The sequence below is a fragment of the Falco peregrinus genome, chromosome 2, assembly GCF_023634155.1.
Source record: "Falco peregrinus isolate bFalPer1 chromosome 2, bFalPer1.pri, whole genome shotgun sequence".
Classification (NCBI taxonomy): Eukaryota; Metazoa; Chordata; class Aves; order Falconiformes; family Falconidae; genus Falco; species Falco peregrinus.
The window spans coordinates 33,612,412-33,639,246 of NC_073722.1; the positions used below are offsets into that span (position 1 = coordinate 33,612,412).

General features: G+C 36.8%; 1 protein-coding gene across 7 annotated transcripts in view; it reads left to right on the forward strand.

Moving 5' to 3' along the window:
• Positions 1–26,835, forward strand: part of KCNIP4 (potassium voltage-gated channel interacting protein 4) — a 430,009-nt gene that overhangs the window by 316,515 nt on the left and 86,659 nt on the right. Inside the window, exon 1 of one of the 7 annotated variants that reach the window (XM_055797238.1) lies at positions 13,863–13,991. The exons of the other annotated variants lie outside the window; for them this stretch is intronic. Within the exon in view, the coding sequence (XP_055653213.1) occupies positions 13,880–13,991 (112 nt within the window). The 5' untranslated portion in view covers positions 13,863–13,879. Of the gene's footprint in view, positions 1–13,862; positions 13,992–26,835 lie in introns of those variants that run through there. 7 annotated transcript variants of the gene reach the window in all.

The following is a 26,835-nucleotide window of genomic DNA, read 5'->3' on the forward strand; positions in this document are numbered from 1 at the left end:
TAATAAGGTTTAGATCTCTCTTCCCAAGCATTCATGGCATATTTACTTGTATATCAAAGCTTATTGTGAAATAGAAAATCTTTTCCTTGACTGTCCTATTAAATTTATCAGTAGTCCATGTGTAAACTTTGCTGATGTAGACAATGTATTTTATTTCCTCATGGGTATGACTGCAGTGTAGCCTTGGAAGCAAGCAAGAACAGCAGCATCCATGTAAATGGAGCTCCCAAAAATATGTGATTTCTTACAGCTTTTTCTCGAACAGCTTCATGGCCAGTTGCAGCTCCTCAGGTAGCTCTTGCTCCACAGGGAGCTCGCCTTGAGCACAGGCAGCTAAACTCCTGGGCTGGGGGAGGCCTGCTGATGTATGCATCCCTGAATGAGAAGTACCACATTAAGAACCTGAGGTTTTCTTTCACAAATTTTTAAGTGTCCACCTTAAGACATGTTTTTTTCTAGATTTACTAACTGGTTTGCCTCTTAACTGTTTGTCTGTTTGCTATGATATTGTGATCCAATCGGTTTATTTTATGAGTTTTAATAAAGTACGTTAGCATAGGTTCATGCTTTTTTTTTTTTTTTAATACATGTTCTTCCTGAGCCTCTAAAAGTAGACTTTAGATGCTGCCAGATGTATATTTACCTACTGTCAGTCTACATCTTTAATATGTACTTCCCTTGGTGAAATAAAGTATTGCTTATAAATATCCTAGAGGGGTCTGGTTGAAGTACAGGAGTAGAGAAAGAAATGTAAAGGGTCTGCACAGGTAATCTAGCTCATCCCTGTCTAAAGGGAGTAAAATTAATGATTTATTAATAGTTTGGGTTCTTTCTATGTCTTGAGTCTAACAGACTTAGCAGCCTGTTAACGTATTTTTCTTCTTGTTTCTCTTAAGCAAAACCAAAATCTACACAATCTTTCCCTTATTCATCATCCTAAGAATATTTTTTTTCAGACTTTAAACTTCTAAATTCTAATACTAGATTACAGGGATATGATTTGAGGGTATTGGTAATTTTGTTCAAGGGCAAAAGCCTGGTTTTAACAAAGTAGGTTTAAAAAATATGAAAATCCTCTATCTTCTAACAGAAATTACCAACTTTACTATTGACTTATACAGGATAGATATTGATATATGTTGGTATATGTTGGTATATGCAGCATCTGAGTTTTCTGAAGTACATTTCACGCTATATTTAGTTATGGAAGCAGTGTCTGTCTAAAGATCGACTTTTCTACATGTTAAAAATCAAACAGTTGTACAGAAATGTTATTTGAACTGTACAGGATGAGAAAAGGATGAACAACAAAAAACCTCCAAATTTGAACCAATAAATTCCCCGAAGTCTCCTTTGTAAAAAAAAAAAACCACAAAAACTGGAAAAGTTTTTCTTGGTATTAATCATTTGCTTATTGCTGGTTTTGTGGCTTTTGTACATCAGGTCATGATTCTGGCTGAAAAATTATTTTCGTCATTTATTTTACTGCTGGGCAGTTGATAGCTCAGGGCACAAAATTAAAGTAATGATAAGGTAAAAGCTAAACTCATTCAAAGCCTGAGTCACTTTTGAACTAAGAAGAGTGTACTGTATCAAATCACTAGGGTCACCGGCCAACAATTGCTTCATAGAGCAATGTACAGCTATGTCTGGGATCATGTGTCTGGTTTCAATCTCTTTATTCTTTGCAAAACAGCTCTTGATGTATTCCAAAATGCTGCAGATACCCCTGAAACACCAGCCAGTTATCTCCTGTGTTGGTACCTGCTTTTTCTTCAGGAAAGATGTATTGCACAGATCGTTAAACCAATCATTAAGATTATGAACAGGGCTGCAGCTGGGGTCTGGCATCTGGATCTGGCACCCTGGGGGTGTCCACAACACTTTTTCTCTTCCCACAAGTGGGCTAAAAGTGCCCACCCCCCCCACCCCCCCACCCCCCCGTCAAATACAGTCTGAGAACTTCTATTCACCTTTACTGCTTGCCAGCACAGAACATACTCTGCAAAATACTTACATTTCCAAGCTTTCTGGTGGTTTAAAAGTGAACTGAACACCATTCGTCCATACTAGAGCATATTCATTTTGTTTTGATCGGAGATTGACAGTTGCAGAAAGGCTGAAGATGTTAGGACTGTTCCTTCAGATTTGTGTCTTGCCTTTTTGGAAACCTGCATTTTGCTAATAATGTGTTCCTGAAGAGTATAAAACCAGCTTAGTTTTGTGTCAGTCCGTCTTTTTATTCCTAACCTCCTTCAGATACATCCTGTGTAAAGTAGTACCTTGGAAAAAAAGACAGTATCTTGAATTACTTGTTTTTTAAGAATTTTTTAAGAATAATCTTGATAGATGCATATTTTTTAAACTTAATGATCCATAGAGATTGTCTTTTCAAATAATCTAGTATGTGGTGGAGGTTGGGGTGGGGAGAAATTATTGTATTTGTTCAAATCCTTTAACTGTTTTTGGATTTTTTCCCCATCTACACTAAAAAGCTTTATGGTTCTTAACTCGTTAATATAACTGAGAAAATTCTCTGGGGAAAAGAAATTCCCTCATTCTGCTAAATGGGATCCTCAGTTCAACCAATAAGGCAGCAAGAATTGCTTAACCTTTACTGCAGTTGCATTCCCTTTCCCCCAAAACAATTAAAAATGAAAGAAAACAACCTTCTGGCAGTGAAGGAGCGAGACAGCCACTGTGTTCTGTTAGCTTGCGACTCACAGCAGATACCATACATATCTTCCTTGGTATGCTAGACAGTGTAATTCACTAGGAAGATAAAATGTACTAGATTTTAATTCACCGAGAGAATTTACCCGTTGGCTGAACACCATATAATATAAACTTAACTTCTTCCTACAGCCAGGATCCAAATCAGAAAATTTAAGGAATACCTTTCAGAGGTACTAGTTCTATAAAGGGATCCTGTATACTTATGTAAATCAGGATTAATCATAAACACGTTAAAAATACAAAGTTGGACAACTGTGGTTTTCTGCTACTGCATATGAACACTTGGGCTGTGTATCTCATTGAATCCTACACAGCAAGAAACGCTGTTGCTGCTTGGCTACTACTTTTATTTGTATAACTGGCACGACAGCAAATTTTGACGTTCTCTTGTAATATCCTTGTGCTGGCTGTGTCAGTTAAAACCCACCCAGGATTTGTTTCCTTGCTTGCCTGCTGTTTCACCATTAGAGTCTGTCTTTTGTCCTTCTACTGAGCCTGCACAGGATTGTGTCTTGGACTATAACCATGAGACCAGTACTCAAAAGTGAAATGAGCACTGTTTGCAAAGTATCTAGAGGACAAAAGTGCTACTTTAATTTTGGGTTTTTTTCCTCTTCTTCATCTTGTTTTTGTCAAATTATGTTTTGTCTGATTTAACAACCTGTGAAAGCTCACATGGTATCAGACAAGCACCAAAGCAACTGCAGAAGGGATGACATGCTAGGGACAGAGCAACAAACTGTCAGACCTGTTCAGCCTAATTATTCTCTGGTGTACCACAGAGTGGCTTCAGTGAAAGACAGCATATATTACTGTCACTATTAGCAAAGGAAGATCTCTAAGAATAAGTTTTAAAATAAACATTACAAAAACAAGCATCAGTTGCAGTGAGGGACCGAGCTGAAGTCTTGGAGCATTCTTGGGGTACCTCAACTGAAATACACGTTTCTGAAAAGTAAGAGTGTACATGGGCATCTAAGGCTGGGGGGGGAAGGGGTGCTGAAATATATTTGCTTTGAGCAATAATCAAGACACAATATTAATAAATATTTAATATTGTTTTTATGTGAGGAAGATGTTAATGAAATGCTAAGGCTATGACTGGCTGTCTTATCATACAATCTTGCTCTTGACTAATTGAACTCTACCGAAAAACTAGTTACTAAACTTTTTCCATATAACTATTTTGCCTAATTAGCATGAGTTCAGAAAAGAACACATTGATTGGAAAGCTAGGGAATCTTCTGAGAAAATCTGAGAAATTAAAATTCATAGCCTGGTGCACAGATGATTACTGGGGGGAAATGATTGCTGGAGTATTAATGGCAGCAAAAATATTCTTCGTCTTCAAAATGGCTGAAAATGGCTTAAATATCCAGCCAGCTCCAAATCATGTTGGTTTAACAGGAGGAAGCCATGCAAGTGTCTCGTTTATGGAGTTAGGGTCATATGCATGTCAAGAAGCACGTGAAAACAAACTTCTCGGGACCCACAAACCCACTGTGCGTAACAGAATATCTGCTTATCTGAGCTGTAAGCACAAATATTATAGAGAGGCTGTGGGAAACCCTGCAAAGTAACCTACTAAAGATTTGACCGCTGCACTAGCATAACACAATCAAAAGTGGTGTCTCAATTTTTGTTGAAGATTCAAGATGTACTTCTGTATTCTGTTACTTTCCTTATTTCAGCATATACAAGGACCTCGTGATGCTGCAGTTAGTTGGACATTATAATGCTTTCTCAGGGAAAAGCTGTAACCATCCTTTTACTTACTTAAGTGATAAGGCATTGTAAGCTCATTGCTCCCCTCAGGGTTTGGTTGTATATTGCTGCTGCTGCGTTCCAGAGTGCTAGAACAGCAAAATTGCTGGAGCAGAAAATTTTTCATTGTGTTGCATGGATCCTCAAATATCACTGTAGGTTCCTACACTGGCATAGGGCTGTAAGCTAAGAAAAAACTTTATTAGGAGCTGAGAAACATCAAGTTATACTATTTCTTCCAACCCTTCCCCATAACTTTTTTTTCTCTCTTTCTTTTGTGAAAGAATGGGAGTGTGGCTCAGAAAACATTTAAATTTCCTGAAGTATTAGTACTCTGCCGAACTTATACTTTTGACGGGGGAATTAGAAGGCTTTAGAACCCTCAGATTCCCAAAAGAGTGAAATCTCTGAAGGCGTGGGCAGAAAAGGTCCTTTTCCTTCCAGTGTGGAGATTATATGTTTTTATATCCTTGTCTCCTAACGTTTCGCAGCAGTAAACCCATTCACTCTGGGTGAATTTCAGGCCTTACATTGAAAAAAAAAAAAGAAGTCTTCAGTGTCCAGAAGCAAGAAAAGGTCTGGCCTTAAAAGGTTTATTTTCATGTGTACTTGGAATTAGATTTAACCCTAAAATTATTGCCTAAAAAAAACAATCAAATTGTATAATATAAAAAACTAGATCACATGGAAAAGGTTCTGCTCAGAAAAGGAAGTTCTAAAATGCTATTGGAAGGAATGTAAATCACAGAATCACAGTGCAGCTGAGGTTGTAAGGGACCTCTGGAAGTCATCTGTTCCCACACAGTTGCTCAGGCAGGGCCACCTAAGGCCAGTTGCCCAGCACTGTGACAAATAGCTTTCGAACATCTATTCAGCGTTCAACTTCACAGCCTCTCTGAGCAACCAGAGACAGTGTTCAGTCACCCTCACAGTAAAAAAGTGTTTCTTGATCTTCAGAGGTATCAGTTTCTGCCTGTTGCCTCGGTCCTGTCACTGGGCACCACTGAGAAGAGCCTGGTTTTATCTTCATTACAACCCCCCTTCAGATACGGATACACATTCATGAGATCCCCCTGAGCCCTCTCTTCTCCAGGCTGATCAGTCCCAGCTCTCTCAGCCTTTCCTCATAGGAGAGGTGCTTCTGTCCCTTTGGCATCTTTGTGGCCCTTCAGTGGACTCTGTCCAGTCTGTCCATGTCTCCCTTGTACTGGGAACAGGGCACAGTACTCCAGGTGTGGCCTCATCTGATAAACCGTGGGGGGGTTTGTCAGTGATAAATAAAAACAAACAAACAACAATGACATGCTTTAGAAGCTGTTAATAAATTAAACAATAATATGCAAGCAGATGCTATTTCTGAATGTTGCATAATTCTGAATGGAAGGCAGACCTATAGTAAAATCTGTGCATATGTTATATATAGTCTGAGCCTTATTACATACACCTGAGGGACAAAATTATGGTTACAGGGTTTTTTTAGTTATGTTTCATGAATGTGCTGCAGACATTTAATATTTGTAAATTTATTATAGCTCATCTTTATAGGGCAGATACACTCATGTTTTAACAAGTACATCAAACGTAGAAATATGTCAGCCACTTCAGACGTCATTTATAATACGCTCCGTTGCTATGGAAACCCACAGTGCTTCACCTTTCTAAAAGCCAAGGAGAGAAATAGAACATTTATTGTACATGGGGTATTTCACATCAGAGGAAGACAGGTGCATCACAAGAAAAGAGCTGCACATAGTGATGTTCTTGTGATCATGTTCGATAGTCTTTTTTTCTTCAGCTTAGTTGCTAACCATTTGTTGAACCATAGGGAGCCAGGCAATTTTGAAATAGAGGTGTTGTACGGGATAGTTTCAGGATTTTAAATTAATAGATGGTTGGTTTGGAGGTTGGGATGGTGAATATTCCTGTTGGTTACTAGAACGTTAAGCTTTTATTACTAGCATGCAGAGTTCATTTGTTTTCTCATTCATCGCAGCAGAAAACATGTCCCTTTCTATAGGAACTCATCCGAGGTCATCTAACTGCACAGTCCATAAAAATGTAGCTTCCTAGGTGTATGGGCAAGCATAAGTAGCTATATTCAAAATTTGGCTAATGGAAAATGGCTGAGTATGGAGCTGTGAATGCTGCTGCTCTGTCCCATCATTTCTACCAGCTTGATCTGGCTTCCCTCTAGTTACTTGTTTGCATAAATAAAATGGTTGCTAATGGTGTCCTCTTTCTTCCATGGATAATTACAAAAATAGTGGTGAAAGATGAAAATCAGCATGTCAGGCACTGCTATTACCGTGTTCTTTCCAAATGTGGAAAGTCTGAAGATGCTTAGGGTCATGCAGGAAAAAAAAATATGTTTTGTTAAAAGCAGGAAAAGCATGTCTTACATGCAGTGTTAGTCAGAGGAAGGTAGGTCAAAGATTTACTCAGATAATACTTAAAAAGAAGGGCTGGGAATTAAAGATGTACAGTTGAGGCATGCCTTGGGCTTCAACTTTCTTAAAAATACACTTTGCACTCCCGTTCAAGTAGTTCAATGGATAGAGAAACAACAATCGTTTAATGTTAGAGCCAATCTACAGCAAGCTTTTGGGGGGCAAGTTTACTTGTACTGATGATTCTCTGCTGATTAGGTTAACCCAGTCTGAGCTGTAGGATGACACAGCTGTATTATAGCTAATAAAGTAGTTGGGTTTGACTGAGCCCTAGTAGTTCCATTATACTGCACTTCTCCTGCATAGGCATACTTTTATGCTTACAAACATGGTAGTGGCAATTCCTGCTGCTGCAAGATCAAGCATGATTCAATAGAAAAGGAAAAACAGGTCTGTAGGCTGAAGCCATAGTCACGTAATTTAGGAATAATTTTGTTTGTCAAACAAGCCAGTGGGCCTTGCAGTAAAGGAAACCAGAATTTCATTACTTACTATTACTAAATGTAATTTAATCTTGTTTAGGAAAGAGATAGCCTCTCTGTAATGTTTTTTGAAAGCTTAATAAATTAAAATGTTACTGTTACTCCCATGGCCGTGCCGTTTAATTTACAATCCACTTGCATACTAGCTATTTTAAGCATAATTGTAGAACATACTAGATCAATTAATTTTATAGAAAAATGAAATGACCTGTAGCTGCTATGTCACGGGGGGAGTTGGTAATGGTTGTCTTGTGGGATTCTTTTCAGCTCTTGTTTTCAGATCGGTAATAGCAGCAGTCCTTTGATTTAGATCAAAGCAAGAACAAAAGCTTCTTAGGAGCAAGTGAGACTCAGAAGGTGACAATTAAGAGGAATAAAGTAATTAAATCCCATACCATAGCCTAGAACCAGACTACTAAAATGAGGAAATCAACTTTATACAGCTATAGCTGTGATATTATTTCAGTGTAATTTACATCTAAGCATGAGACCAAACCTTCAGAAGCTTGGCTACCGTATTTTATCCCTTGATTACAAACAAGTGAATCTTATCTTGCTTGTACAGGTGTTGAATTTTTTCTTTCTCAGCCTATATTCACTTACAGTCATTAAAGATCTAGGACACTTAGTGTAAATATTAAAGATTATGTATGAAGCCTGACAAATTTAATCTTGGGCAATTACACTCTACCTAGCACTTCTGACCAGCGCAAGCTCCCCTGCAGTTTCAGTTGGGTAAGTAATCTGCAAGTGCAACATTGGGCTCTTCAGTAGCTGTAGCACTGACTACACAAGCAACATGATTCTGTACATTAGTCTCATTTTTCTAAGCATTTTATGAGAACTTGTGTAGGCAGTGTTCTGTGATTAGCTGTAGCAGCCTACGCAGGAGGTGTTGCATTCAAAAAATACGAGTTCTTTTAACCTGAGAATAATTCTTGGAAGGATATGCATAAATTTATTGCTTCTCCTGGTTCTCAAAATGCTTTTTATTGGCCATAGTTTTCTTCTGCAGATCTAAAATAGAAACTTTTCTGTGTAGAAAACTGTAGATTATTTCATGTGAACAGATTTCTTACTCGCTGACTAATCAGATGATTAAGTTCATTATCCACCAAATAACTTCCCTAATAAGCTCAGATCTGGCATGAAGAAGCAGCTGAAGATTAGCAGTTCATCTGACCTGTACATAGGTGCCCTTTCTGTATTTGACAATTTCTTTCTCATCTGGCTGACTGACATTTCCCTCTGGAAAAAAGAGTACAGAAAGAAGGGCAACTAATTAATACTTCCAAATTTTGTTTCTATTTCTAACTCATCAGCAATTTCCTTTTTCAGCTACGTTGGGGGAAACTATCAAATAGAGTCTAATGAACTATTACTGCTAGCCAATTAAAACTTGCCTCACAAAACACCCCCCACCACCACACCACCCCAAATTAGTTACAATACTTGGCAGATTTCATCACTTAGGAAAGCAGTTTCATATATATATATATGTGTGTAATTCAAGTCAGTTAATGAATAATAACACATCTTTGCCTTGAAAACTGTTCAACTTTGATCCGCCCCATTCTACATTAGACAACAGCAAATCCACAATGTCTGCGCAGAAGAGAAATGAAAATAATTTTCAGTAGGAAGTGATTTCTCTCTGACAAAAGCCTGAGAAGACTGATACTGTTTACAAGCAGATGTTAAAACCAAAATATAGTGGAAAGGGATAAAACACTTCAATGTATTTGGAATCAGGTAGGCATTCGTATTTCTTTGCTCTCATGCACAAAAGTCAGAAGACATTGAAAAGAGGAAGAGTTTATAAATTACAGTGAAAACTTCTTATAAGCATTAAAATAAAAATAACTAAAAAATTCTTTATACAAACTAAAGCAATCAAAAGAAAAATACACGCTTCATTTTACTGTGCTAGTTACAGTGACAGGTTGTAATTAAAACCTAAGAGTTTACTGAAATTAAACAAGATTACCAATGTATATAAAAGAAGTATGATAATACCAGATAATTTTGAAAGAACTGTGTAATCATATAAAATTATAGGGAAGTTTTGTATCCTAATACACTAATCATAGAATTATTATTTGGCTATTTTTAGGTCTTAAAAATGGTTTATTCCTTAATTTTTAATTCACAGCATCCTACGCGTTACTCTCAAGCATTTGCTACTTGTGATGTGTTCAATTAGGTGGAATATTGTTTGTTTTGATATGGCAGATCTTCTCTGGTTTTAGGGAACTTTGAAATTATTAAAACTCAATTTCCCATATCTAAGCTTTATGAATAATATTTCTGAGTATTTTTTAATTCAGAAGGGGAAAATTGTAGGTATTCTACAAGTACATAGCAATCAGATCTAAAATCTACTTAGTACAAAATACACTGTCATATTTAAGGTGTCTTTTATATGATTGCTTTCCATACGTAGATCATTCTACTCAGGATGGTTAGAGTTGCCAGTAATTACTTGGGATTTTTGGGGGGAAAATGTAAGGACTCCAGAACGGGATTATTCTTGTAGACCTCACTAATTTTGGCAGATCTACTCTGTCAAGTTCAGAAATTACTTGAGATCTGTGGTTCCAGAGAGAAGAAGTATCTCCTACAGCACTTTGACACAGATTTCTCATGTCTGTTTACTTGGGAGAGAAAAGCTTGTGCTTCTCATTACCAGGGGGAAGGAATTGGCAGGAACAGGTCCATGGCTGTGAACATCTTCACTCTGTCCTTTGAGGAGCACCATGCCTTGCTATGCATCTGCATCCACACAGCCTTATGCTGCAGCATTACAGACCCTTACTTTGTGAAGGGGAAAATCAGCCTAATACTATATTTTTCTGTGCATGTTTATTGCTCGTTCAGGAGTGCTGTGTATTGGAGTTTCTTTTCTTTGGTTTCTATGGGAAATATACTTTCCCATACTTAGTAGTTCGGTAAACCCACAAGGTTTTAGCACTTGAGTTTCCAGCAAGCAATAAAGGTTCTGCTTCAAATCTTCATGGAGAGGAATTTACAGTCAGTGAAAGATGCGCTGTTCAGATGGGATAGCTTCCTAACAATGCTGGGATAGCTTTTTAATATTTTTTTTTTCCCATGCCTATTGAAGAATCACAAGAAAGTTATGCAAACTTAAATATATCATTAAATCATCAGTGGAATGCATTGCAGTGTCAAAAATGAAAGCAGGAATTAGGGAAAGACAGGAATTAGGGATTAGGCTCATGTTACAGTCCATCAGCCCCTGGTTTCAGAGCTTTGTGTAAAGGATGGTGTTTTCTTTTGTATCCTGGGCATCATATTGATGAGAAATTCCTTTTCTTTGAATGGCTTTAAAATTTGTTTGTAGTGGCAATATAGATACCCTATAAGGACGTGTCAAAGAAATATTTATTTTGAAATAATTGAACAAAATACAGAGTATGAGAAAGAAATTGCACTTAACTATGAATTTAGGAAGGGATCAGAATACAAAGAGATGCCCTATATATAATTGGATTTTATTATCTCCTTGTTCAAGATTGGTTTCATTTTCCAATACTTTGAGGCATGGAATTTTTTTGATTGAACTACTTCCAGAAGAATTCACCTCTGTAAGGCACGCTGTTGTTTGAATCTGTTGCATGATGCATTAAAGAAAACATTTCATACATCCCTTCCTTTCCCTTTCCACATAGTTTCTTATCCTTACTGCTTTACTTTTGAAACTAAAAACTTGGAGATTCACAAAGATTGTGTTTAGTTCCCCTAACTTAGAGAACTATCATGAGAAACAACAGGAAAAGTCTACTTCTTTTTTTAAGGAGGTAATCTTTGAAGTCAATGTAATGTAATCAGTTACATTAATTTGACTGAATGTTCTTAGGAGGTTTTGGGTTGTTTTTTTCTTTAAAAATTCTTCTTTAACTCATAAGCTGTGCAGGTAGAATTGGCCCCTAAAACTCATCAAATTCATAATCTCCGGCCCTTTCATTTTTTCGAAGGGATCCAGGTCTACTTGTGTGAAAGCAGAAAACAAGACACTGGTTATGGCTGGGACCACTTCTTGCTGGGTGGCTTTCCACACGTGGGTTGGCACATTCAGTGGTAGAGTTGAAGGGCCTCTATTCCCAAGAGTGGACAACTGGAGAACATAAGGCAGTCTGGACCTACTGCATGAAAGGACAATGTAGACTGACAGATTTCTCCATTTTAATAGTTTCCCTGATACTGTTTATTAACAGTAAATAAATCTCTTTCATTGTTTGGTAAAATTATCTGCATTATATTAGGATTGTTGTTTCTGTAATTCCTGTAAAATAACATGGATCAAAGTTCCCATCCTGGGATCACCTGAAATATTTAAACGCTGAAATATTGTGAATGTTTGAGAGAAAGAAGAAAAATTTGAGGAAAAGATGAAAAAAAATAGGAATAAACTCAAGGAGAAAATAGAAGTCAAGAGATGAGAATGAGTTAAGATGAACATGTCAGAGCCTTAAAAGGAGATTACATGGAACAACTAGAAATTTTAAAGAGGAAACAAAACATTAATTTTCTTTAAAAGGAATAGAATTAATATGCAAATATATTGAATAATTATTTGACAATATGATGCAAAGGTAATGACATGTTTGGAAGGTGCAAATGGGGGTTAGTGTACTTGGTTTGATTAATTTTTATTGTGCTGTCCTCTCAGACAGTTTTAGCTCTACAGGATAATAAGGAAAGGAACTGATGTTCCAGATTGAGAACATATATAAATAATACAGAACCCATTATATTCTAGTATTAAACAGAGAGAAGAGCAAAATCAGAGAATATTGTTGCTTATCTATTGTATAGATATAACCTAAAATTAACAGAAGTATACATGCGATTTTTTGAATTAACAAAAATATTTGGATTCTAGATGCCTGCCTGTGTAGAAGAATGTGTGACACCAATTAGTTATTATAATTCAATAGACATCCTTCAAAGAAAAAAAAAAAAGCTGATAGTAAATTGGAGATTACATTTTTCTTTCTCTACCTGATAGTCCATAAACAATAGATTTTTAACATTACAATTTGTTATTATGCTGATTCAAAATTGTAATGGTTTTCTGAACAAAAATAAAAGTTTCTCAGCTTCTGGAAAGGCAATAGATTTTTTTTCTAATGGAAAGAGTTAAGCAACCCAAGATGAGTGGCTGATATTTGGCATCATTTGTGAGATTTTTTTTTAGTGTTAGATCATATATATTTCTTCAGTAACAAGGAAGTCTAGAATTATTTTTTCTGAGACTTCACTTTATTTTAGTGTCTTTATGCCAGCAGACAGGATTTAGTTAAATTATTAGAATGGGCACACGAATAAGCATTTAGGCCTAACCTTATAATATTTATGCATCACATACATAAATATTCTTCAGAGCCTATTTATCGCACTGGGTATCCTCTTGGTAATCACATTAATAAACACAGGACAATTAGTTTTATACAGACTATCCAATAAATCAGCTGGGATCATAAGCCCCCCCCTTTTTGTTTTCCCTGATGCATAACCTGGGCAAGATCTTCCCAGGAGCTGTGGAAAACATCTCATTCCCCATTCATATATATATATGCGCTTGGGATTCAGCACTTCTAGGTTCATGCCCTTAGGGAGAAAAGCACTGTGGTTTTTTTTCTCAATCAATAAATAATACATTCTTCCTGGCTATGGAACAGGGGTTTGGGCAGTGCATGTCTCCTTGACAGCACTATATTTTGCTATCTGGAATCACTGATTGTGCTGATGTGTATTTAATTTCCATTCTCATTTCCACTGAAAATTCTAATTAGATTCTGGTGATGCTTAAGAAGAGGAAGGGACAGTGTTTCTCTAAACATTATTCCTTCTAATGCAGAGGGCAGTAGTTTTCTGACACGCAGCATTTAGCACACATGAAAACAGATGTATGTCTTTAGCAAACTGTCATTTGTCAAACTTAACAAAAATTGTGCTAGGAGAAGCTGGGGAAGGGCTGTGAAGCTGGGGGAGAGTCACAAAGCCCGTGTCTGGAAGCGCTGGAGTGCAGAGTGCTGATAGCAGCGTGCTCCCTAGTGCAAGTTTCCAGGGAGCATTTCTTCTTGGCACTGACACAGCCAAGTCTCCAGCTCCGACACAGATGTTCCTCCAGCAGCCCTGAAGTAACGCTGCTCACTGGATACAATGTCATACCCAGGGGTTCATGGTCCACCTCAGCCTTCTAAGAGGACTCGGTACTGATGAAATCAAACGCTTAGAGAAGCGTAAGATGCGGGGCTTTATCTAGTATTTTGTCTCAGCTAGAGTAGCTGGTGAATCGCCACGGCTCAGTACAGCACTGCTTTACACCACTGCAACTTTCTTCAAAGCAAACTCTTGGTAAAATCCTCTAATTTCCCTCTGATTGTGAACCGGTGTAAGGACTGGAATGATTTGCCTGTTGGAAGAATGTTGACCCTTGAATGGGAGTCGGAGGGACTGCAAACAGTGGGTATTGTTGTGATTATATTTGCATCTCTGAAGCTGCTTCATTTGCTGGGACTGATTGATTTTTCAGAAGGTAAAGTGGTCACTCACTCGCAGTTTGTGCTGTTTGTAGGTGTGGTGTCTGATCTGCTAAAACAGACTTAGCATCAGATATAAAAGCTGTGAAATGTAAAGCGTTGAAAAAAAAAATAACATCCAGACTAAAAATCCTAGTTTACTTCTGCTGGTTTTACTTTGTTATCAAAAATGGGAATAGATACTAGCATAAGTTTTATATTTTACAGTGCATTACTGGGTGTCTGTGAGGGGATGTTTATTAGAAAGATGGAAAATAGTGAACGTAACACCTGTCAGTTGCCTTTGAAAGCTGTTCACTCTTACAAAACCTGATACATTAAGAGGATCTTGGTTCAGTTCATGTTTGTTACATGTTTTGCTCTTCTGATTTGTGGTGCAATTAGAGTTTCGCTCTGTGTCAGTATCTGTGTTTTAAAAATCCATTTCATGGGTAAATGCAGAACACTGTTACTACAGGATAAGCTTTAGGATCAAGTCTGAACACCTTTCAAAAAAGACATAGATGCCAACATTAAATGTGGATATTTAAAATACATATATAATGAATATATGTTTTAAAATTCCTCTTTGCTTGCTGAGATTTCTGCCTGCTCTATACTATATGGGTCATCTCATTTGCTTCACGTTAATGTATTAGGATTTTTATTTCTCTGCAAAGTGAGGGGGGGTTCCCACATCTTATAGAAAGAGGCTATTTTAGCTTAGTTATTAATGAGATCTTTTGTTGTCAACTTTTCAACTTCTTAACAAAATGTCTGGTGTGGGCTGCTGTAGTAAACAAAAGCTATTCACACGCTGAAGTCCTTACTCAAAAAGTACTTGCTTTTGTCAGTGTGTTTGGTCATATGAACCCAAACCAACCCTTTTTGCTGTGTAACTGCTTTCAGTCAGAATCACACAGACAAGAAGAGCACTCCAGTTTTCTGAAACATTAACTTTTCATCATGGAATACGGTCTTTGATGGATGTAGATTCACATCATCACCTCATAAAATTGTTCAGTGTGCTGATAAAATGTGAAATATTTAACGCGGCACTTTTACAGTTACTGAACTATTGAAATAAATCATTGTTAAAACTGTATGTGGTGGGAATGTGTAACATTTGCTGTGTTACTATGTAATGCATTGGTTATGGAATAATAAAATTACTTTTTTAATTCTAAACTAATTAGTAATTCCATAAACAGATCTGTTACCAGAGTTAGGCTTTCTGATACCTTAACGTGCTTGTCTAATATCCCAGATATATTGACTTATTTTGAAAATACCGCTGGAAGACAGGGCAGCATGCTTGTCCCGATGTTTGGCAATTACAAGACAGAGAAGACTGCTAAATGAAAAATCCTTAATCGCTAAACTTGTTGCAGCTCCACAGATTTTAGTCAGCTTGTGATGATGCATTATGGCAGTTTCTACCAGCAGAGCAACTTGTCTAAGCCCACACCAAGACTCAGCACCAGAAAGGTGAGAAGAACTAAAGTGATCCTGAAAAAACATCATGGGCTGAGTAACTGGAATGTTTGCATCTTTCCAGTCCACAGAAGTGTAGAGGTAGCTTCAGCTACAGTCCTTAATCTGTACTGTGAAAATACGACAGCTTGTTTATTGTTTATTTTTACAGTCATTTATAATGAGATATAAAATACCCTACATCTTGTATTCCAGGCACTTTCAGTATTATTTTTAAAATTAACAAAGATAAAGCAATAGTACACTCACAGAAGAATTTCTTCTTTAACACAGCTACTGGAAGTGTTTCACTCAGTACAGCTTCTTCACCGTGTGCAGTCATTCCTCCTGCAAAAGTGGACTTTCAACTGAACAAGCAAAAATATGGGCCACTTATTGCACTATGAGGGACAGCCACCCTCCTTTACATAGCTAAGGAGTTAGAGAAGAGCTTGACTTGCCATCACTCCTCCACAGGAAAGTAGGAGAATCCAGGCAATCTGCTTAGTTTTATTCTGGTGTTCAGCGTTTGGCAGGACAGGGAACATGATTTGATCTTGTGTCCCAGTCTAGGGACTGTTTCTTCTACTTCATCCATTGTCCACTTTCTGACAAGCAGGAAAGAGAGACCAGAATGAAGAGAAAGCTGGCTTCACTGGAGCCAGTGAGATATTTCAGTTATAAGGACAGGATTCAATCAATACCACTTTTGCTAGAACAGAATGAAAACTCTCCTTTCCCTCTCTGTCCATTACTTTGAAAGTGGTTTGACACTGATCAATACATTCCCTCCAGCTTCCTTGTCTGAAACCTTTGCTGCTGGGCAGCTTCCCTCCAAAGCTTTTGTTTTGTTCCTCAGCTGGAAGGGAAGGAGAGGAGGCGATCAGAAGTGAAGCAAAGGAGCAGAGCAGTAAAGTAGCAGCATCAGGCTTAGATGCAGTTCATCCACCAGCAGCATGGAGGGGAGAGATGGCAAAATGCAGGTTATTTGTGTGTCCAGAATATCTGTTAAGTGGGAGCTTTACAGAGAGTTTATGTAAATAGGTGTGAGCAAATTTGTAAGCATCAGGGGAATACATAAATCAAACTCTTCAAAAGGACAAACTCTGTGCCTCTTCATCATGCATTGATTATGTTTTGAAGTATAACACCTCATACAGAAATGTTTTTCTTTTGCTTGTAATATAATCAATCGAAGTCACAATCTGTTTTAGACTCTGCTGTTCCTCCCCTTTTCCTTCCACTAATCTCTAACAGTTTCCAGAGCTTGTTATTATCTTTCAAATGCTCATTCAGATATAAATTTCCTGTCTGATATATGAATGTCCTACTAAGTTAGTATCTTTTACCTAGTAGGACCCACTGGTCTCTGCATGTCTTTTAGCTCATTAGACCATCAGTGCTAGGTAGGAATATTTGACCCTTAGTTTCTCTTATTGTGATGTAAAACAGAGAGCAGTTCACTTACAGTTATCAATAAACATATTTGGCTGCAAAGTCTGCTTTGAGAAGGGATAGAGCAATTTGTTCCTTTGGCTAGAGTTTGGAAATTGTGGAGGGTGGGTATTTTCTTTAAATAAGAGATAGTTTTCTGTCTTAGGATATCTCTGCTCTGTGCAGGTACAGAAAGACCTTCTTTTTTTTCTTTCTAAACTAATTTGGATGGACAGAAGCCACCTCCAGTCCACAAGTCGTATTAGTGCATTTATCTGTTCCATCAAACTAGCATGCTAAAATGTGGCCTCTTCTGTAGCTTGGATACTTAAAAGCGCAGAGAGGATAAGGTTAGGTCTATCTGCAACCATCTGTATTAACATATTGTTAGTTACACTTACGGTTTAGCAAAACCAGTAAGGTTTAAACTATTCTCTGAAGCGCAGTATGAGACTCTCCCTTAGAAAATGAATGATATAGGGACAGGCATATTGCAGTACAATTTATTCTTGCTTCACAGTATTCTAAGAAAAAGAACCCCAACAAGCAAGGGAGTTTTCTCCTTGGCTACATGTGACTGATAAGAATTATCCTGATTTGAATGTCCTATCCATGCACTGGTGGCTGTGCTACAAGTTCAGCTTCCAGCAGGCTCTCCTGCATCAGCTCTTTCAGGCAAATGGGATGTGGTGTAGCATAACTCCACAATAAACAGAAAGGTAAGGAATATACCACACAGCAGTACGTGTCCCCTTGCCTTTTTTTCAGCAGCTGCTCGTAACACCTGATTAGGGTCTGCTATCAGCAAGCTGTTTGGTTTTCACACGATGAAATGTCCATTTCTACTAGTCTTTTTTCTTCTCCAGAGACACTTGTAGGATTGAGGGAACTACTTTATTCTGAGTAAGTATCTATCACCTGCCTCAAAAAATTCTGTTCATGTATGCTGATATCCCAGTGCCAATTCATGGCATCAAGGTACATAGTAGTGTTGGGTTTCCTGTGATCATTAGTGCATCTTTCACACCAGAAAGGAGAACTAATAATTCCTTCAGCATCAAATATATTTGCAGTTGTGCACATAGACTGTAAAGCTAGATGAAAGGTGTTAAGGTTCCAATATTACCTTTCCAGAAGCGTAATTCTTCCCCTCAGAGGAGAAAAAACTGGATTACCTTTATTCTTCGGGTGTTTCCCCAACCCTCTTTGTAAATCTTGACAGAGATTATGGATTCAAGGTCACTGTAGGAAAGTCAGTCCATATAGATTGCACAGCAGAGTACAGTTACTTCAGAGCAAATGCAAAACTGCATGAAGTTGCTGCTTTAAATCCAATCTTGATCCAAATTGATGTAAAAATTGTTACAAATTTCAATATGCTCATTTGTAAGAACATGTCTTCTTGGACATATGTGTTTCTGTATGCTTATGTTGGGTGCAAAACTGGCTGAAGCTTACTGAAACTTGTAACCATCTCTTACATCTAGCTCAGGGTTGTTCAAGATGTTCTATTTACTCTTTACCTTCCCACAAAAACTAGGCTCTTCCAGGCTTGGGAGCATGGCTTTGTTTGGGAAGCACCATCTTGACTAACCTTATGTAATAAGACTATACTCTTGACATAATGATATTGAAACTGAAAATTTTGTTTTGTTTTGCTCTTACTTTAGTGGCTTTCCTACCTGGACATAGTGATAAGATGCACAAATCACATACAAGTGTAATGTGCTTGGTAAACAAAAGCAAAAATCGTTCTTTCACGTCAAAATCAGGGAAATCGTGCATCAGGCTAAACTTATGCTTTTACCAAACTAGGAATTAAATAGGACAAGTTATTTAAGAGTTTGAAGGAAGGCCTTATTGCTTTATGGTGATCTATTCAGCCACTGCTGCTCACGGACTTCTCCAGGGTATTTTAACATCCAGATCATCTGAATCACTGAGGAAGACATCCATACCAGTCTGAATTAAAAGTTTAGATACTGCCTGTGTGAAAAGTAGAGAGAAATACTTAAGGGATATTAAAAATACTGGTAGAAACCAGGAAGACTTGCTGTCTGTAAGGACAGCTTACATGCTATCTCTTCACTTGGGAGTTCACAGAAGGATCAGGCATTATGAATTTTCTGGACTGCTTAGATAAAACTTTTCTTTTTAGTATGCATTCACCCACTGTACTAAAACTTTACTCTCTGGCTCAGCATCACACAGTATATTTGCATCCTAACATGGGGAGGGCTCTTTTTTGCCACACTGTGCCACTCAGTCATTGGATCCTCCACTTGTACTTCTACCTTCCTAATCTTAATTTTTTTTTTTCCAAGAAAATATTCTTAGTGATAGTCGTTTTCTCCTGAGGGATTTAGTATTTTCAAGCAGGTAGGGAAGCTTCTTGTATTCATCTTTGCAAAGATGTGGTTACTTTTGAGCATCATTTGAAGCTTCTTCAAGAGATGCTGAGTATTCATGTTAAGCAGATCATTCACCCAAAGATGTCTGGGTTTTCACCACTTTTGCTTCCGTACTAGATCAGATGCATCTTTCGCAGGACCACTTTACAGTCATGGTTCAAGAACATTATGAATACCTTTGTTGAGTACAACCATGTTTCAGAAACAACTGCAGTAAAATGTATTTGAATTAGAACTCAAAGAAAAAGATTACTAGGTTTTATCAGGATGAACTAGATGTGTTAAGTGTGACCAACCCTCCATCTGACTATTACAGAGTACTAAAATAAATGGATTCTTTATCAGCAAAGGAAATCAGAAGATGAAGGAAAGATCATTCAGAAAACAGTATTCAATCGTTAACAGCCATTGCTGGCAAAATTACATATCCTTTGAAAGGGAAGGAGGTATTTTCTCACAGAATATAAACACTCAAAATAAAGGCAGGCAACACATATTTGATACCTGTAGCAAAGTCTACATCTAACTAGTGTGGATTCCAGAGGATGGATACTGGGAGCTTTCTACAGAATGCTCTGCTTATGCATTTTCCCTTTACACCCTGTCACTTTTTCAGGATCAGCCTGCTTTTAAAATGTAGCTCCACATAAAATAATTCATTTTAAGATGACAGAGATTCGGTAAGACAAAGCACGCTTCTGAAAAATAACTACACTGGGTCAGCTGGACATAGGTGAAGAGAGAAAAGCATTGCCTCATCACTAATGTACTTTAGGGCTGAGAATCTAGAAGGCTTTACTGTTAGAATATTATATTTTCAAAGACATAAATAATCGTTGCCTGAAGTAACGTTATAGAACGAGATAAAATATGCTCAGTGACGGAATGACTGAATGAAAAAATGCATCCATAGTAGTGCACTGATGTAGAAATGATGTAGTCACCTTTGGTCTCTTGACTTCTGAAGTTTTGTTCCATGTTTGATGCAGTTTTTTACCAGAATTCTTTGACATTTTATATTAATGAGACAAGGGAGATAGTGAATTTTGTAGAGATTTATGTATCAGATTACATGCAGACCTAGATGAAACATCAAGATTTACAAAGCAGTTGAATCTGTTCCATGTAATGTGCAAATAATAACATAATTTAAAGTCATTATGCTATAATTTAATTGTCTAGTATGCATTTTAGCTCATAATAAAACTTATTATGGAATTACATTTGGGGAAAACTGCAAAATCAGCCATGAAGCTGGTTTTGCAGTCTCATCTGGACATTTAATGCTGTATAACTGCTTAATGTTACTTTAGCAGTATAAAGAAGCACAAAGCAGGCTGATCCGTTTGTAGAAATGTAAAATGCCCTTCCAAAGTCTGTAGTCTATGAACTTTTAGAAATAGCCTAACAGTAGATTATGTGCATGTGTGTACATTTGCTGGAGAGAGAAACAATCTAAAATTGAGACAGTGCCTACCAGACTTTAACACTAAGTAACTTTTAATGGCTGTGGTATCCCACAGGGACAACTGTATAATGGAAGGTCTGACATAGGTGCAAGTAGGTCATTTTAATATTAAAAAAAAAAAAAAAATCAATGAAATTGTTCTTACTGATCAATTTGTTATTTGTTTGTAAAATATGTAACTGATGAATACTCTAGATTTACATATTAAAATGGCAGGATATTGGGCAGATTGATAATTTTATATTTGCTTCTAAGTAGGTGGATGGATTCCAGATCTGTATTTGTCTCCTTTTGGGGTATGTATACAGATGAACAGATCTCGAATATTTCTGATAGACACCTGCCCATATTTTGGGTACATTTTCAGCCTTCCACTAATCACTTAAGAAAGAATGAGTTATGTCACATAAAAAAATCATTGTTCAGACAGACGGGGCTTTCAAAAGGTAGAAGGATGAATATTGATCAAAGTTCACTGAAATGAGTGAAACCAAAATGAAGTGCAACAGGCCAGTCACTGTTTCATGATGCTCCCAAAGGAGGTTTGTTCCTTGCAGGTAAAACTGCTGAGTTTGGAGTGGGAGAGTGAAATTAAATGAGTTAGAGGACAGATGGTTCAGAAGTAAGGGGGGAAAAGAGTTTGTTTGCTTAGTGACTTATCACCAAACAAATAAGTAGCAAGGTAAGGAGGACCTCAAATTTTGTTTAAAACATGAAATAAAATAATTAGGGAAGTAAATAGAAAGGCCCATGAGTTTCAGTGAATTAGATTTTTATTTCATGTGCCAATCATATTACATTTGAGCGTTCCTGTGTAAGGAGAGGAAATGTAGCATTCCATGCTAAAAATAAATAAATACATAAATAAATAAATAAAAAATGTACTGGTACTGTATTCTCCTGTGATCTAATGGGGAACACACCACTAAGCTGTGATTTTCCAGATATCCACAGTGACAGAAGCACTGGTTTCAGCCTAGCAATACATGCAGCCATAATGTTTAACCTATGTACTAGCAGTTTGATCCATATCTTTCTTGTACTGTAAATGCTTTAGATTCCTTTGTTTCTTAATAAAATATGGAGTTCTAGGTTCTGCATGTCATCATGAAATTTGAGCTAAGACAAACTGGGTAGGCCAGCGTTTGTCTTGCAAAGCTATAATTATGAATTCCTCTCTCTGAGATGGCAGCAGAAAAATATTCCCCTTGATGTGGAATATCACTCCTGGTGGAAGATACCACTTTCAACAAGTGGTAGAACAGTGGTATCATTTACATTGAAATACATAACTGCTAGTTATTTTTCCATGAGTAAGTGTGGTTATCATCCTTAGACTATTGGCTAATCTGCATTCAGCCTCTCCCTATATTTTTACTGTACTTTGGGTTATTTATGAGGTGCTTCATTATTTCTCTGTCAGGTGGGTACCAATTATCAGCAGCTTCAATTGCATAATTAAAATACTCACAGTTAAATAGTAAGAAAACTGGGTTGGTATTCAGGAACTGTCATGATTCCTTCCTTTGTGACCTTAGGCAATCTTCTAGAAAATGGTGAAAATTATACTGGTTATCTCACCAGCTGTTGGGAGAGTAAATAGATTAAAAGTTGCATCAGATACTAAAGTAGTGAGGGCATATGAGTGCTGAGAGACACACATTGATATATCTCTTTTAATCTCACTGTCAAAACTAGGACCCAGGTTTGGAACCTGGTCATGGTGAGTGACAGATTTATAAATAGCTTCAACCTGTTGAGACTTTTTAAACGAAAAAGGCACTCTAAACCCAACCAGAAATGTGTTGACATCAGTCAATACCCAAATCTTTATTTTTTACTATGACTAGGATATACTTTCTTGTTGAGAAAGCAGGTAGTCTCATCTTAGATTCCAGTAAAAAGCTGTTGTAACATAAATTACATTAAGATTTTTACTGTAGCATAGTAAGTATCTTATGTTGTATTCCTATATACTTTCTGCAGTTATAAATGCTTCATATTATCTATTCTTTTTAAGACAAAACCTTGCTGTGTCTTTGTTTATTATGAGCAATATAATTCATTTGAATTTATGAATATATATTTATAGAGAGGAATACACTCCTTTATGAGATATATAGCAGACAGAATACATATATACACATATGCAATTAAATATAGATGGAAAATAAGTTTAGACTTCAATTTATGGTGTACTAAGTGCAAGCAGATGGATGTTTGCAGTATTTCACAGGCTGCAAATTAAAAAAAAGTTCTTTGCTGATTAGTATTTCCTTTGAAATAGTTCAAAATATAGGTCCTATATCTCAACCTCTTACTCATGTGAATCGTCTTTTAATACAACATATTTGTCATATGAATGCACTTTTCATTTCAGTATAAGACGCTATTTTGTTATTAAAGAGTGGAGATTTTCTATGAGATTCTGTTTTCCCAAACATAAAAAATAAAATTAATTTTCATTTTAATGTGTAAAATAAATTATAAATAATAACTTGAAGGAAATTTTTAATAGGTTAACATTGCAGATAGACGCTTCCTTCTTACATTTCAATAACGATGCAATGCAAATAAAGGTTTCTTTGTTGCCTTTCAATAATAAGTAATATGATTTACATTGCCGGGGGTGCGGGGCGGGGGGAAGCGTTTTCCATTTTTTCTCCCTCTGGGCAATTTTTCATCCTCATTACTGAAGTCACTAAATGGAGCCACATCAATTAACTCACAATAATCCTTTTGGGATTGGATTTAGCCCCTGATTCTCAGGTACATCAGAAAACTGTGACTCTTCTACTTGGTTTTCTCGGGTGAACAAGTCTAATGAATTGCACTATATACAGAGGTCATACTATATACAGAGGCTATATGTGCCCATCACTCTCAGCAGAATATTGTGCACAAAATAGCGCATCCTGAGTATAGCAATCAACACAAAAGTATAGGCTGTTTTTATAAAAGTAGAGAAGCTCAAAGTAATACCAATAAATGGATGCTTCACAGTGTACCCATATATTACCATGAATTTTTGTTTCTAACTTTTTTCAAATGGAAATGAAATTGCTCAAGGTAGTGTTATTAAAAGCTTTTTATTCAGATTCTTTTCTCTCTGCCAGGTTAAACATCTCATGGGTGAATGCTTGAATAGAAGTGTCTGAAAAGACATAATTAAGTAAAATCCTTAGAAGCAAATTCTTGCTTTTATGAATTTTAGTAAATTGTGCAATTTTGTATTATTTGTATAACCAGAGACAGTAGTCACACCCATTCTATTGACATTTATTTTAAAAAATCAGAGAGTTTCTGCCTAAAGGCTTTGCAGTTCAAGGGCTGTTTCTCTTTGACCGCTTCAGAAGCAGGCAGAGAGGAGGCTGGCGACTCGGGGAAGCAGCAATCTTGTTACTAGTTCTCTGCTGCTGAGAAGGAGCAAGTAGTAGCAGGTCAGTACTTACGGCAGCTCACCTTTTCTTCACTCTGCCTGGCATCCTCGTCAGGGACATCTGATGGGAGGGAGTGAAAGGACATTTAATGCAATGCTTACATGAGTAGAAAACAGGACAGGGCAGGTCCTCAACTCTTCTCCAGAGCTGAGGAGGTGGCAAATGACCTAACATCTGCATGCAACAACATGCAAAGGCAAGGAAGTGTGTGCTGTACAGATAAATCACAGTTGGGCCCAGAGGCGTTATTGCAATGGAAGCACATTTTGCATGCGGTTTTTAAGGAGGGCTTAGAACCGTCATGGGTTAATTCATTAAGAGGGTTAAACACCCAAGGAACTGCAAGGAAGGAATCACAGGGGTTTGTTAAGGAGCTGATGATAGCAGTCGTTTAAGAGTAGGTAAGATTGAAAGACAAGTACAGCAGGCTTCACAGGCTCAGGGCAAGCAAGCTATAACTATTCTTCATTTTTGCTCTTCTACTACATATATGTATGTATTTGTGCACATATATATATGGCCATGCAGAAAAAAAACAGAAAGAACTGGGGGAAATTTGGGGCAGGGTGATGGGGATACAATACCAAAAATATTAAACTGTTTAGAATTTTGTGTTGTTGCTGTTTCCCCAGAGAAGTATAGTTATTGTTATTTACTGTATACATTTGAAAAAAAACTGCTTTCAAATAAAGGACCCTATAATCGCCAGTGCAAAAGAATAAATAAAGTTGCTCTGGGGTTTTTTTAGAAGTAGAGAACTATGAGAATTGTGACAGATTTCAGGAGAAACTTTTCTGAAGATCAGGCCATCTTAGTTCAAATCCAGAAATATTGATCTTTGTGACCCATTTCAGGCAACTACATTTGCAAATGTGGTTTAAGCACTGGTGGTTCGTCGCATGCTATTTATCCTCGGCAAAAAATCATTTTCTTTTTTGATAGTTTTGAGGACTTTTAAGTTGTATGATCAATGTTGTTTGTGAGATGAATCCAGGCAGATCTAAAGCGTGCCCTGGTACTTAATTGATCCAGGTATTGCTGGTTTGGTGTGGAGTGTAGCAGAATCTAGATGGCCAGGAAGCTGCCTGGAAACTATGTTATACTACTTCACACTGAGAACACAGTTTTTATAGACTTGTTTTTTGAATGATCTCCCTCATTCTTATTTCAATAAAGACTAGTCTTACGCTGCAGGCAGTAAGAAGCATTATTTAACATCAAGTGATTCACAGTGTATTACTACTGTACTACACAGTTGCATATTTCTGAGAAAAAATGTACTTAATAATTTTATTACTTTAATCCTTTTATAATTGAATCCATAAATTAGAGCATTGCTTCTGCTTTGGAATGTATTGGAGAATGGTTGAGAGGGTCTAATTCTAAAAATGAATGGAACACACACCCACACACACCCCCCGTGTTGTCTTTACTTAGATATTTTAAAAGATAAGTAATAGCATTCATATTTTCTGTTGCTTTCTTTGCAGTTGTGGTCTCCTTGCAAAATATTTCTCCGAGCTGAAATCTTAGTTACTAAAAAAATGCATAGAGGATTTTTGCTATAAGTATTTCTGTCTCATTATGAAAAGGGGGAAGGATGAAAAAGTTAATAATTTAGAATTGAGGTTTTGTTTATTTTCCTTTAGTGGTTATGGAGAGAAACTAAAAATGTAAACTTTTCATAGAACTAAAACTCAGGAATTCATGTGGGTGGTAGGAATGTGAATTGATGGAATAAGGTACATTTTCACCTGATTTGATGTTTTCTGCTTTATCTTATTTAATATCTGTTTTAATATTTGATAATTTACATTTAAATCATGTTTTTAATTCCCCAAACTTGCAAGAATAGCAGAAGAAAAAAAGGAGGAAAAAAAGGAATTGATTTCAAATCTCTAGATTACTACCCAAATGTATTCCTTTAATATAAATTTACCCTCTAGTCATTCTAAGTAGGTAGCACTTTTCTTGATGAGACTATTCAAGGTTTAAAAGCAAACAGAAGTACCAAACTCTTTAAGTTACGTTGCAGGACAACTCAATAGTGGGCAGTTCCTAACAGAGAGCATTTATGTGAGAACTCACCTCTTCTGAAACTTTTGCCTAAATATAATAGGCAAAATATATAATGAAGTAGTTTTATAGTAGAAGGCTATTTGAAAATAATTATACTGACCTTATACAGAATTTAAGCTGCAGAGAACTGTTTAAGACTGTAGAGTAAGTCCTGAGTCTATAGTGCCTGAACTTCATGTTTTATAAAGACCTGGATTGCACTCTGATTTTTCATACAGCTGTATATGTGTATGACTCCTCTCACACATTTTTTTTTCCAATTAATAAACTTCCCGTTTCTGAAACATTACTTTATGATGACAACAGAGAGCAACCTGCGTAACTGGTATGCGTAGTAATTTCATGACAATTAAAATGAGTTCCTGACTGGAAATGATTAATCTTCCTTGAATTATATACCTTTAAATGTGTAAATGTTCATCAAGTACATGAAATGAATCACGTAACGTGATATTTTTAACAAATTAGGGAGGGCATATTCTATGACTAATGAAGAATGCAAATGTTCTACACATTTACTTTCCATAGTACTACAACTGTGTTCTTGCAATAGGTG